The 14563-nt window shown below is 42.7% G+C and overlaps 1 protein-coding gene across 4 annotated transcripts in view; it reads left to right on the forward strand.

The window, feature by feature from the left end:
- Nhej1 (nonhomologous end-joining factor 1) overlaps window positions 1-14563 on the forward strand; it is an 83395-nt gene that overhangs the window by 4877 nt on the left and 63955 nt on the right. For all 4 annotated transcript variants that reach the window (XM_005395594.2, XM_005395592.2, XM_005395591.2 and 1 more), the window contains exons 3-5: window positions 279-491; window positions 7342-7480; window positions 8060-8118. In XM_005395594.2, the coding sequence (XP_005395651.1) occupies window positions 279-491; window positions 7342-7480; window positions 8060-8118 (411 nt within the window). The remainder of the gene's footprint in view (window positions 1-278; window positions 492-7341; window positions 7481-8059; window positions 8119-14563) is intronic.

Raw genomic sequence — 14563 nt, forward strand, 5'->3', positions numbered from 1 at the left:
AAAATATGCACATACGTGCTTAAAAACAGACTTTTTTTTTTTTTTTTGGTTTTTTCTCCGGTACTGGGAACTGAACTCACGACCTTGCGCTTGCCGGGCAGGCGCTTTGCCACTGAGCTAAATTCCCAGCCCCCCCAGCCCCTTTTCTTATCTGTTCTGATGTTTTTCTCTCCCTCTCATCCTCCCCTGCCCTGTTAACCAGGACCGTCCCTTGCTGTTGCTCACAGGGAGTCAGTTTCCTTTGGCACCCTCATTCTGTACAAATCCTCTCTCTTTAGGAGCTGAACAAGCGCCTGACTGCGCCCCCTGAAGCTTTTCTCTGTCATTTGGATAATCTGCTTTGCTCATTGTTGAAAGACGGTGCCCAACCTGATGAAGCTGCTTTCTGCTGTGATCGCGGGGCAGAGGCACTGATTCTCCGGGTGCGGAGCGAGCTCTCCGGCCTCCCCTTCTATTGGCATTTTCACTGCAGCCTGGCTAGTCCTTCTCTGGTAAGTGCAGTTCAGATAGAGGGTAGAATTGCTGCTTGAGATAAAGCTTTAGGTGCCCTTATATTTTTGTGATATTCTTCTCCTGTCAGAAAACTGTCCTTAACTAGACAGGAGGCAAAAATGATTCTTGACCGATATATCCTTTCTTTGCAAAGGCAGCAGAGTTTGAACTAACACACTTTGTTAGATGACTTTATTCATTAATTTATTTTCTAAACATTTATAAAGCATCACCTATGTGCTAATTATTTGGCATCTCTTCCTGGAGTTTATAACCTAGTAAGGTGACAGGAAATTCTGATACAGTGTGATAAGTTCTTTCCCTGAGGCAGGCCCAGGATGGCTAGAGGAATAGAGAAAACCTCTTTGAAGAGGAAGTTTCTTTCTTTTTTCTTCTTTTCTTTTCTTTTCTTTTCTTTTCTTTTCTTTTCTTTTCTTTTCTTTCTTTCTTTCTTTCTTTCTTTCTGTCTTTCTTTCTTTCTTTCCTTCTTATTCTCTTTTTTTCTTTCTCTCTCTTTGTTTTTTGAAACAGTCTCACTGCGTAGCCCAGGCTAACCTCAAACCTGCAATCCTCCTGCCTCAGCCTTCTAAGTGCTGGGATTTCAGGCATATAGTACCACATATGGCTTGAGGAGAGAATTTCTGAGCTGAGTTTTGACAGTAAGTAGAAACTAGTTGGGAGAAAATAAAGAGAAGAATTGTTGTAGGCGGCAAGCATGGAGATGTGTAAGTGTAGGACAAGTAGAAGAAACTTCATGACCGCAGGACAAATAGGAAGATGTGAGAGATGAGGTAGGCAGTGGCCAGGTCATGAAGGACTCAGTGAATTTGGATTTTATCTCACAGGCAATAGAGATTTGTTGAAAAATTTAAAGCAGGGGTTTAACATGATCCAATTTGTGCTTATCAAAAACACTGAAAAAACAAAAAACAGGAGGAAAAAACCACTCTAGCAACAGGGTGGGGTATGTGCCAGTGACTCTGAGCATTGTCTCATCTTGTGTTCTTTGTGACTTTCCTGCAAGATATGTATTATTATCCTCATTTTTCAGAGCAAGGGACTGAGGTTGTTGAAGGCAGCTTTGTCCAGAGTTGTCCAGCTTATAAATGAATGAGCTGAATTCGAGCTCTGGCTTGGTATAGTCTGAAAGCCCACTCTCAGGGTTTAGGAGAGTCCTATCTCATACGCACTTGTAGCTTCGGTGCCCAAGTGCTTATGTTAGAAATGAAGAGTGGGCATTGAGAAGTAGTTTCTGGAATGACAGGGCTGGTTTCAGTCAGTAGCACTTAGAGATCAGGAGCCTCTGTGGGAGCCCAGGAGTACAGATTTATCAGCAGAGAGGTCTGTAGAAAGTGATCATCTTTTCCCAGATCCTGCCTTTAGCTGGGTGTGGTGCTTTGGCATCTCTACGTGAAACGAAGAATGGGATAAAAGACCTGTTGAGAAACTGTTGATTGATATTTATTTTTTATCTGGAACCTCATAAAGGTAGCCTGGAATGCTGGGGGAACTACTTTTCATGAATTCCCAAGGCCTGGCCACAGTGCCTGGCATAGAATCATCACTCACATTTGTTAATTTTATTTTATTTAATTAATTAATTAATTAATTATGTTCTTTTGAGACAGGTTATGACTATGCAGTTCAGGCTGGCCTTAAACTCACTTATATAGCCCAGGCTGGCCTCTAACTCACAGCGATCCTCCTGCCACAGCCTCCCGAGTGCTGGGATTACAGGCGTGCACCACCACACTTGGCACTACACTTGTTGATTTTAATTAATTTAATTTCTCGTAAAATCTTTCATCCTACTTTTGATACAGAATTTCATTCAAAACCCCTAAGACTTAAGTGACACCAGGGGGCACTATTTCCCTAGTAATGCTTACTCTTGAGCAGCAAACTTGGGTAGCTTGTGGGAATTCCTGGTAAGAGACAGTCTCATTTTGCATTACACAGCTCTACAAATTCCAAATACTGTGACTGGGAGGCAGCTCTCACTGGGGTCTGATGGACTCTAAAATTTCTTCTTTCAAAAGAATAATAGTGTGCTGGGAGTGTCCTAAGGGTAGAGTACTTGGCTGGTATGTGCCAGGCCCTGGGTTTGATTCCCACCACTGAGAAAAGAAACAGTGAAGAGCACTTGTATAATAATACTGTTTGTAAAATAATATTATGTATTTATTTATTTTTGAGACAGGGCCTTGTTATACAGTTCAGGCTGGCCTTAAACTCACGGCAGTCCTCCTGCCTCAGCCTCCTGAATACTGGGATTACAAGCATATGCCACCATGCTGTATAATAATATTACAATTGAAGAAAAATGTAAAGAAAGACTAGCTGTTCTGGCACAGTCTTCTAAGTAAGGAGCTATAATAAGGAAAGATGCAAAAGTATTTAGAGAAGGATGAGTCTTGCTTAGCCATGGAAAGACATTGGCTTTGAACAGTTGATGAACTACTGTTCTTTAAGTTAAAATAAAATATTTATTATTAAAAGAGGAAGACTGTCATGACAGGGAAACCCCAAACCGAAGAAAGCTTTGTGGGAAAGAATTAGAGCCCTGAACACTGGTGAGGATGTAGGCGGATACTATTTCAGCTTGTGCGTGCATCTGTGAAGTCACACTGTTATAATTTTTGTTTATTTTTCATTCTTGTGATAGTTTTCATTTACTTTTTTTTCCTGAATGGGCAATTCCTGCCAAAGGCAAACATCTTAGACAGCATTTAAAGGTATAGAGTGAAAAAAAGATCTTCTTTTTGCTCCCTTCTCTAGTCTTTCATTTTCCTTCTCTAAAGCAACCTGTGATACCTGCTTCATGTGGCTTCTTTAAAAAGCTGTATACAGAGTGTATCTCTGTGTGACTTAGGAGGCTGGGCATGGTGGTACATGCCTGTAATCCCAACACTCGGGAGGCTGAGGCAGGAGGATCGCTGTGAGTTCAAGGTCAGCTAGGGCTACAAAGTGAGTTCAAGACCAGCCTGAGCTACGTAGCGAAACCCTGTCTCAAGAAGACCAAAAAAATAAAATAAAATAAAATAAAATGTGACTTGACCATAAACTCAGACAGTCAAATACATATCTGCATATATGTAGAGTTTTATTACACATGGTATCATGCTGTACCCACTGCTCACTGTCTTAACTTTTCTACTTAAAGAATTTAGAGATCATTCATATCAATATATTTAAAAGACTCACATTAATATCTTTAGTAGCAACGTGGCATTTACATAATGGTTGTATTAATACATATTTAATTGTTCTACTCCTTTGTGTGCTATACAGTAATTACCCTAATATTCACTTCTTCTATGTGTAAATGTGGGAATAAATTCCTGGAAGTAAATATCTAGGGCAAGAAATATTTGCATCTTTAATCTGCTCGTCTCATGCCAAACTGTTTTCCAGACCCATTTGCAGTGGCGACCACACACTGTGTTCACACTCGGAGTTTAATGGTTAGGTTTCTGCAGGATATTAAGAAATATATAGGACCAGGGATATAGCTCAGTGGCACAGCATTTGCTTGGCAAGGGTGAGGTCCTGAGTTCGATTCCCAGTACTGAACATACAAGCCAAAAAGGAATATATAAGACTTTGGGTCTCTGGGCCTCTACTCTTTTTGTTTGGTACTTTTTTTTTGTTTTTTTTTTTTTTCTCCTGTACCGGGAACCGAACTCACGACCTTGCGCTTGCCAGGCAGGTGCTTTGCTGCTGAGCTAAATCCCCAGCCCCTTGTTTGGTACTTTTGAGACAGGGTTTCACTATATAGTCCAGACTGGCCTTCACCTCACTGTAGAGCCCAGGCAGGCCTCAAGCTGTTGTGATCTTCTGACCTCAGGCTTCCGAGTGCTGGGTCTCTGCTTTATAACTCTGAGCCTATCTCGACTTGTCTTCATCAATTCTTCCTATTGTCTGACCTTTCTAGTATCTAATGTAATTTTTGACATTCCATATTTTGACTTTCAAATTTGTCACTCTGTTGGCTACTCTCTGATATCTAAGAATTACATTCCAAATTTTTTAGTGGTAGAATGATCACAGGCTTGGAACCAGATGACTTGATTTTGTAATTAGCCCTACCACTACCAGACTTTTCCTGCCTTGGATAAGTATGGAAGTTTTAGGATTCAGTTTCTTCACCTGTGAAATGGACATACCACTTACAGCCTTACTATGGACTTGTGAGGATTAAATAAGAATATTTGTAACATTACTTTATGATTATAGTGAAATTGAAACCTTCCAACTCCCTACTATTTCTTTGGATCAGTAATTCTTTTTAGGGGAGGACAGGGAATTGAACTCAGGACCTTACACTTGCCAGGAAGATGCTTGTGCCACTGAGCTATATCCCTGGCCCCTATTATTTCTTTTTCACAAAGAAAAGGACTATATCAAGATGCTGCCAGAGCCAGGACTAAAATCTGTTGCTTAATCCCAGTCTATTGCCTGTTTCGCTGTGTCAGCGGATATAATTCATCTGGGGGTCAGTAACTGCCATTCTCTCTCCTGCCTGGGACATACGAACATTTCTATGGGAAATCAGGTGATCTGGGAGGAAATTGTGTGTTTCTTTTGGAAAAGATTGAAAATGTCTATTTCTTTACCCACAGTACTTTGTGATCCCCTTAGCTGTTGTAGATCTTTAAGGACAGGGATCTTAGAGCACATATTAAGCACCCAGTAGGTTTGGGTCAAATTGACTTGGGTACTGTGTTGCTTCATCTTTTGCTGTCTGACCTGGGGACTTAATGTCCTGGATACTAGGTCTCAGGATAGTACGAGGTTGGGATGTGCTGTGTGACAGAAATGACAAGAATCTACTCCTGGACCCCACTTCTGGCTTTCTACTCTGTGCTAGCATGCAGAGGCTGGTCCAAAAGTTACTGGCACTAAATCCCTCTCTCAGCCAACTTCCTCATAGCCAGTCTTTTCTAGGTAAACGTGGAAAAAAGTCTTTTCCTCATAATTTGAGTCACAACACAAGAAAAGTTTTTAGTGGTAACTTTTACCTAGACAATTAATTAAAAAAAATGAAAGCATGAATCTGAGGAGTCCAGACTTCTGGTCCTGATCCAGATAAGTGTGGCTTATACACTTTTTTTTTTGTCTTTTCGAGACAGGGTCTCACTATGCAGTTCAGGCTGGCCTTGACCTCACTGTGTAGTGCAGGCTAGCCTCGAACTCGCAACGATCCTCCTGCTTCAGCCTCCCGAGTGCTGGGATTACAGACGTGTGCCACCACGCCTCACTGGCTTACACATCTTATGGGACATTTGTGTCCCTTATTTCAAATCCCTTGGGGTGTCTTGTCTTAAGTGCTCCTTTTTCAATTTAGGGCAGGGGTTGGCATACTATGGCCAGCAGGCCACATCTGGCTCACTGCCTGTTTTTGTAAAGTTGTATTGGAACACAGCCACCTCATTTGTTTACATATTGTCTGTGGCTGGCTTCGCGTGCCACAAGAGCAAAGTTGAGTAGTTGCAGCGGGGACCGTATGGGCCACAGAGCTGAAAATATTGACTTTCTGACTCGTTCTGAAGAAAGCTTGCTGACCCTGATCTAGGGCTTTTCTTAGTGTTTCCTTTCGTTCTTCTCCTTGGGGGAAGGGAAAGGAGCTCTGATAACATCCCCTAGCCACAAACAGGTTGTTGAGTTTAGTTATTTTCTTTATGAGGCTAATGGATACATTGCATAGGTGAATGAAATGATTATCCATTGTCTATGATAGCATTGCCCTAGCTGCTCTGCAGAATGGCTCTGCTTGTATTCTTTGTGTGTGTGTGTGTGTGTGTGTGTGTGTGTGTGTGTGTGTCTTTTTTGAGACAGGGTCTCACTGTGCAGTTCAGGCTGGCCTTGAGCTCACTCTATAGCCCAGGCTGGTCTCAAACTTGCAACAATCCTCCTGTCTCAGCCTCCTGAGTGCTGGGATTACAGGCATGTACCAATTTTTTTTTTTTTTTTATTTTAAGGAGAAAAAAACCAAAATTTCAAAACAAGATAATAGGAGGGTAACAATGGTTAATACACTGCACATTGTTATCTTTAAATTAGTTACTCACAGTACAAGATATCAGCCTTTAATTGTCCAAATAATATTATCTGCTTGTATTCTTTTTTTTTTCTTCTGGTACCAGGAATCAAACTCACGACTTTACACTTGCCAGGCAGGCGCTGTGCCACTGAGCTAAATCCCCATCCCCAATCTGCTTGTATTCTTACTGCTTGTTAAAAGTAAGGTTTCTATAGTGGGGCTGCTTTATTTCTTCGTAGGCTAGTCTCTTGGTAACTGACTGGGTCCTATTACTACAGTAACTGTAGACTCTGCCACATTTGTGGGAGCAGTTGAATCTTGGGGCACATTTGGGGCTATCATCAGCTCTGAATAAAGGCTCTTACTAAAGGTTTGGTTCTAATTTGACTTCCAAAACTGCTTCCTGTTGACTTCTTCCTTCAGTTATACTCCTGGTGATATACTCTGGCTTAGCTCTACCTATTTTCTGAAGGTTACTTAGGTCTGCTTTTATCTCTCAGCCACTGCTAAGAGTGGAATCAACATTTTCCACTTCTCAGCTATTTCACTTCCTTCTCTTTAAATCACAACTCTTAAGTTATCTATCCATACTTTCTCTGGGCCGTACAGAAAATCTTTGAACCTCTTTAATATACTTAATTATTACGTTTGAATGTTCGTGTGAATGGACTGCTTGCCTGTGAAACTGTAAGTTCCTGTGAAAACATTTATTCTTTATTTTTTTGTTTTTTTCCTAGTACCTAATGCAGGTTAGCGGGTACTTTGTGAGAATCTGTTGGCTAACTGAAATCTCTTCTCCATCGAAGGTCTCCCGACATTTGATTCGTCCTCTGATGGGCATGAGTCTGGCATTGCAATGCCACGTGAGGGAGCTAGCAACCTTGCTTCGGATGAAAGATCTAGAGATCCAGGACTACCAGGAGAGTGGGGCTACATTGAGCAGAGGTGAGGGGACATTCCTGGGGGACTTGAGTGGGGAGGGGAACAGTCAGAAAAGCTGGAGGCTCATTTGCATTTGAAAAGTGCTTCCCCCAGAGTGGGTGCTGGGTGCTGACCAGGAACTGGAGGCTGGATACTAAATGCCACTTCTCTCTGCCTGGAGTACCTGGCCGGGGCCCAAGTGGCGGGTAGAAGCTATAACCGAGTCCAGACGTGTCCTAGGCAATGACAAGGAAAGCCTGGAAAAGGGCCAACAGACAGCTATACTAAATTGTACTAGGGCAGCATGAACTTGGGAATTTATAAGGTTGCATAGCTCCAACTTAAGTCTAAAAATTCTTTTTGACCTTTATCTTTGTGGCAGAAAAATCACTTACAACAGATGCTACCCCTGAACCTGCCATTTGTTGCCAACTGCCCTCTCCTCCTCCCATTTGCCCCCATCCCCTCAGGTTTTCTTCTCCCACGAGGCTAGGGCTGTCTGCATGTTGCATCTTTCTCCTCTTCCCCAAGAAATCCTGAGCTCTCACAAGTAGGAAGCTCATCTTCAGACTCATAGTTCTTCTCCATCCCTTCTTATTATAGGTAGATTGAAGACAGAGCCATTTGAAGAAAATTCTTTCTTGGACAAATTTTTGGTAGAGGTAATGTATTTATTATTCCTTTCCCTTTCCACAAATTTGAGCACTCAAAATGCCTGGGTGGTGGCTTGCATTTTGGGTGCTAGGTGACTTGCATGGTTGGAAAGTCCTTTGAAAAAGCTCCTTTAGACAGCCTGATAAAGCCTGAGATGTACATAAGGAAAACAGGGGAGGGAAGGGGGAAAGAGTCCCTTCAGCGTCCAGCGTAGAGGAAGGTAAAAAGCTCAGGGCTACCATTTGGGGACTGTCTTGTGGGCACCGCAGGCTGTGGAAAATCACAGTGTTTATGCAAGGGGCCTGGCAGAGGAATGAATGGGGAGTAGATAATTGTGGCCTGTCAGAAGCTTCTGCCTAGGTTTCCCTTCTAAGGATTGAGCTTGGCCAACAGAAATATCTATTGAAGCCAAAGAGTGGGAGTATTAATAATAGTGACCTTTGATAATACCAGTCAATATTGATCTTTGCTTTCTCTAACTCTTCTGGGACTTGTTGGTTACATAGTTAGTACCTTAGTATTATTGCCCCATTTTCTAATTATACATGTTACCCAAGTTGGTACTTTATTATGTAAGTAAATGATGCTACTATAATATTGTGTTATGTGTAGATTATTCATTTTCTTTTGTTATTTATTTATTTATTTATTTTTGAGGCAAGGTCCCACTATGTAGTTCAGGCTGGCCTCAAATTCACAGCGATTCTCCTGCCTCAGCCTCCTGAGTGCTGGGATTATAAGCACGCACCACCATCCTTGGGTTTTTTTTTTTTTTTTTTTTGGTACCAGGGATCAAACTCGTGATCTCATGCTTGCCAGGCAGGTGCTGTGCCGCTGAGCTATATCTGTGGCTGTTTTTTATTTTCTTGAGACAAGGTCTTGCTTTGTAATTCAGGCTGTCCTTAAACTCACCATGTAGCCCAGGCTGGCCTCAAACTCATGCTAGTCCTTCTGCCTCAGCCTCCCGAGTGCTGGGATTACAGGCGGGCATGACCACCACAGAATATTATTATTTCTTCTCTGTCCTCTGCTTGTTTTAAACTTCTCATGTTTTGTGCCTTTTTGGTACCCCCAGACTAGCAGTTTTCACAGGGTTAGGCATAAAGCAGGTGTTCTTGATTTGGAAAACTTCTCCATCTACACTGAGCTATTATAGTCAGGGTCTTACTGCTAAGAGCAAACTATGTGAGGTGAGTGCTCTGTCTATGTACTGAAGGAGTTGTAGCTCTGGAGAAGAAGGAAACTGTATTGGTAAATCCTGAAGCAGAAGAGGTGTCAAGTCTTTATGAGGAGAAGGAGGGTATTAAATCAGAGTTGTGATACTTTTCTCTCACATGGGTTCCCCTGTCTCTAATTTCAGCAGTAAAGGAGAATAACACAGCAGCCCAGGGCTGACACACCAGTGTCCTGCCTCAGCTCCTTTGTTAAAGCAGTGCTAGGCTAATTCCCACCCGTCCCTGCTATTCGTGCACCTCCTACCTATGTGGCTTCTTCCCTTCACTTCTGGACTTTTTGCTTCAGCTACATAAAATGACTTCTAATTTCCCCATAGCTGTTTTCCCTTGTCTTTATGTCTTTGTATACATTCTTTCCTTTATCTAGAGTGCCCAAGGCCTTGGCCTTATCTTCCTTGTAAACTTTTTTTTGTAAGGTACTAGGGGTTGAACTCAGAAAGTGTTCAGCTACATCTCCAGCCCTTTCTATTTTTTATTTATTTTGAGACAGGGTCTCACTAAGTTGCCCAGGCTGGACTCAAACTTGTGACCCTCCTGCCTTAGCCTCCCAAGTAGCTGGGATTATAGGTGTGTGCCACTGCACTTGCTTCTATGTGTCTTGTAACATCAGCTTTAGTTTCTTTGGGAGATCTTTCCGGACTTTCCTTGTAAAGATAATCCTTCTTCCCTGCTGTTATACTTGGTTTATACCTCTGTTTTATCACTTGAGACACTGTGGTATACTGTTTATATGTCTGTAAGACCATAACTTTTTTCTACACTGATCTGTGGACTCTTAGAGAGCAAGGAGTATGTTTAATGCATTTCTGTATCCCCAGCATAGACCTGAGTGCTTAGAAGAGGTAAGCTCTCAATAAGTGTGTGCATGAATATTTTGATAATTCTGTCCCGGGGAATTTTGTGAAAGTAGTGGTAATGTGGTTTTCTGATAAACTGTAGAGCTGTATTCAAGGACTTCTCTTATTCTCATGGTTTAGTTTGCAGCTTTGGACAAATCACTTCTCTCAGAGCCACTGTTTTCTCATTTGTAAAACTGGAGGCTCATCTTCTTCATGCTATTGAGAGGAGAGAGCCCAGCAGAATGGAATGAGAAGGCATGTAGAACCCAGGTGCTAGCCAAGGGTGGGTGTTGGTGTTTTGGAATTACTTCAAGAGCTCTGGTCCTCCAGGTTCTGAGTGTAGAATTTTATAATATATGGAAAGGATCTGAGAGAGAGGTGGCATAGCTTTCCATGTTATAGATGAAGACTTTGATCTGGAGAGGTCAATAGATGTGCCTAAGGTCTGTATGCTGAGGACATCCCACATTTCTTAATTTACAGTCTAGAAATCATTCCTGTTTTGTTTTACTGCTTCAGCTGATTGTACACACCTTTAGCTGGGGAGACAACGGTTGGAGTAATGTGAATTCTTGTGACTTCTAGGGTCACTGTGTGGTCCTCAGAAATAGCTTGCATAACTACTAGAACTGAAAGGTCTCCTACCGGGACTGTAGAGTTTCTTATAGCTACTGCAGCTTTGCAGTTACTGTGCTTGCCTGGGGTCCTACAAACAGGACATAGAAGGGTCATGGGGTCACCCAAGACTGAACTGAGAGGATGTTCCATCAAAATAAGCAACTTGGGATAGGAAGATAAACAAACCAAGGAGAGAGCTTGGGATGAAGACACAGAGAGGCCAGGCCAATGTCAGAGGGCCATGCGGTCAGTGCCTGGGGTCACTTTTTCCTAGTCTTATTAGGAGTATTGCTAGGCAAGAGGCCATAGACATTGGAGCAGTAGTGGGGACAGAGGGGGTTTCTAGGAGTAGTAGCGGTAGGGGGGGATTCTAGGATACTATGGCTAAAAAATATTTAAGAGTTGAGCAGGGCTTACTTCCCCATATTTGGTCCTTTTGTTTTTCTTCTCTTCATAAGAAATTCCGATTTTTTATCTGTAAGGAACCCAAGGGGGCACTCAATAGTGGCCTAAGTAGGGGAAGAATACTGGTAATGTTGATTCAACTCAAGACTGGGCAGGGTGGCTGTTTGCATGGTCCTCACATAGGGCAAAGCCCCCCTCCAGAGGATTTCCCAGCATCAGGAGCTGAGGGGCACCTTTAGAAGAGTGAGAAAAAAGTCCTGGAGCTGGGGACTGCTATGACAGGCAGTAGGAACTGTGCCAAAGAGGAAGTTTAGGATGATGGTCTGGCATAGCCCGCTCTCAGTCAAGTCCACTGGAGGGAGTTCCTTCCCTTGGCCCTGCCCAGGCCTCCCTCTCTCCCCATCTGGTTGCTATCAGGCTGTGTGGCTGCTGGCAGGCTCTTTATTTATTTATCCCAGTGTAATGGGGTGAGGCAGGAGCTGGCCTAAGGCTGGCATTCCGAGGCCATGCCACTGAGCCACAGGCGGTTTGCATGGGTGTGTGAGTCACTGGGGCTGCATGCTGCTCAAACCAGACGCGGCTAGGCTCAGGGACAGCAGGCAGCCCAAAATAGAGCCCCGCCCTCTGCAGCTGGCAACCTCTGGCTAGGAATCAGCCCTTGACACCAAAACCTGGGCATTTGCATGAAGTTGGCTTCCTCTGGGTGGGGGCCCTTAACAGAGATAGAGATTTTGCAATTCTTTCCTTTTCTGTCTTCATAAGAGGTTATTCACCTAATGATCACTCCATTGCTGTGTTCTGAATGCCTTGTAAGATTTACATAATCTATTCCGTATAACACATCAGCCAAGAAATTGGGGGGCTACAGTTGACGTTGATTTAACTCAGCATCCTAAATGTAGCCATAGTCATTGTCTCCTGTCTAGTTTTAGTTACTATCTTTGTCCCTGTCTGGTTGTAGCCTGATTCTAAAGCAGATACTTCATGTAATGAAGATATTTATTGCTGCTCCTATGAAACTGGAGATCATATCAAAGTCACTTGGGAGAGATGAGTAGACCCTTTAACCTGAAAATTGCTATCTTCTTAAGAAGCAGAAGATTCTGCCCAGTTTCTATGGCTGACTCTCTGTCTTTTACCTGTCTCATAAATATTGATGTTATCCAGGGTGTGTTCTTGATTCTCTTGCCCTTCACACTTCTTTCCTCTGGTTGTCTTATCCACACCCCAGTGTCAAGAGCATCAGTACACCAACCTGAGAACCAATTTTATATCTCCTCTGCATTTGAAGCCTGTGTTTCTTTCTGCATCCTTGATGTTTTCACCTGGACGTCTCAAGCAGATCACACCCTAAACATGTTCAAAGTGCATTAAGTACTCCTCTAAACCTTTCTCTTCTTTTATTCCTTATTTTGGAAAATTGTGCATTAACCATTCCATTTCCTGAGCTAGAAATTTGGGAGTTGCCCACTTTCTTCTTTGTCCTTATGTCCAAAACTTAATTTATCAGCTGTCTTTAGAATCCGCTCTTCTCTATTCCAGCTTCCATTGTTTTAAGTTAGCCAGAAGAACCCTTTTGGCTTGGCCAGTGCCGTGGCCTCCTGACCTGCCTCCTCATCAGTCCTTTCTCTCAGTTGAATTCACAATTGCAGTTACGGTAAAGTGATGTCCCTGAAACAGAAATGTGACTATGCCACTGTCTTGCTTAAAGTCTTTTAGTGGTCCTAGTGGCCTACAATCCTTCTAGGCCATGAAAGGCCATTCATGCTTCGGTCCTGCTGACCCCTTTGGCTTGATACACTCATCCACCATAGCCACCCCCCTCATACCCTCCACATCCTGACAGCTTGTATGATCCATTTGCCTGATATTCTTTTCTCTCTTGTCTCTCTGGAAAACTCTCCTTCAGGGTTCCTAACTCAAGGCAGGCATCATCCCTCTTGTGGGTCTTCCTTCACAATTTTTCTCTCATTCAGTCTGTTCTCCTTCTTCTAGGCATAGGCACACCACGCTGCTACTCTCACGGCACCTGCACAACCCTCTGCCTTGGCATTTGTCATAAAAAAGGACTTTGATAAGAAGAAAAAGGGGGGGTTGGGGATTTAGCTCAGTGGCACAGTGCCTGCCTGGCAAGCGTGAGGTCATGAGTTCGATTCCTGGTACCGGAAAAGAAAACAAAAACAAAAACAGAAGAAAAAGGGTAGGGAGGTAGGGACAATTGAGTTGGCCAGTCCTTTTCCACTTATGCTTTTCCATTATGGTGCTTTGTCAGACCTTCTCAATATTCTTTTTTTTTTCTTCTTTTTTTTCCGGTACCGGGAATTGAACTGCTGACCTTGCACTTGCCAGGTAGGCACTGTGCCGCTGAGCTAAATCCCAGCCCCCTCAATATTCTTTTTAAAACATGGTTTCTATAGCACAATCATCTTCTATTTTTCTTCCTATCATTTGCCTAAGGAATAGCCTTTCGCTAGTACTTCGCCATCACCTCTTTACTGTTGGAGTGCTGGGGACTCAGTCTTTTGTGCTTCTATCTTTTTTCTTTTACTCTCTTTCAGCTAGTCCTATGGCTTTAAATACTTTCTTGTTGATGAATCCCAAATTTAATCTTCATTAACTCCAGTTAGCCCACTCAGTATTCCATGAGGAAGTTTAACAGAGATCTTTTTTTTTTGTACCGGGAATCAAACTCACGACCTTGCGCTTGCCAGGCAGGTGCTGTGCCACTGAGCTATACCCCTGGCCAATAGAGGTCTTAAATGCAACATATGCAAAACCAAACTCCTAATTTCACCCCCAAAATTGCTTTTCAGTAACCCAACCTCTTCTGATCTAAGTTGATTGAAACTTCATCCTTTTGATGAAGAGTGCTAGAACGTGATTGCTAGAATGTAAGCTCAACAAAGATAAGGATTTGTTTTCTGCACTAGTTTATCCCTAGTGCCTCCACACATAGCTGACAATAAATGTTTGATAAATGAATGAAGCAATCAAATCTTCCCACTCTTATTTTCCCCACCTCATTAATAAGCCATCAAACCATCACCTGTGGGTAGCCTTAGACTTAGCTCTACAGGTAAGTAGACAGGTAGCCTCGTTGGATTGCCATTACTGTGACCTACCTTATTTCTTGGACACTTTTTGTTATCTGAAAGGTGTTTTCAACTCTGGAAGAAAGTAGAAATCTGGATCTTTTGTTTTTGAGGGATACTGGAGCCTGTTTTTTTCAGACTCAGTTGAAAGATCAATACCGCAAAACCCAAAAGAATCAGAACTAAATAAAATTGTAGAAATAAAATTAGTCCTAGAGCCCCAGGGGCTCTTTACCCTGTGTGGGAGTAGAAGGTAGAAGGGTT

Source organism: Chinchilla lanigera, unplaced genomic scaffold (genome assembly GCF_000276665.1).
Source record: "Chinchilla lanigera isolate Chin_1 unplaced genomic scaffold, ChiLan1.0 scaffold00052, whole genome shotgun sequence".
NCBI lineage: Eukaryota > Metazoa > Chordata > Mammalia > Rodentia > Chinchillidae > Chinchilla > Chinchilla lanigera.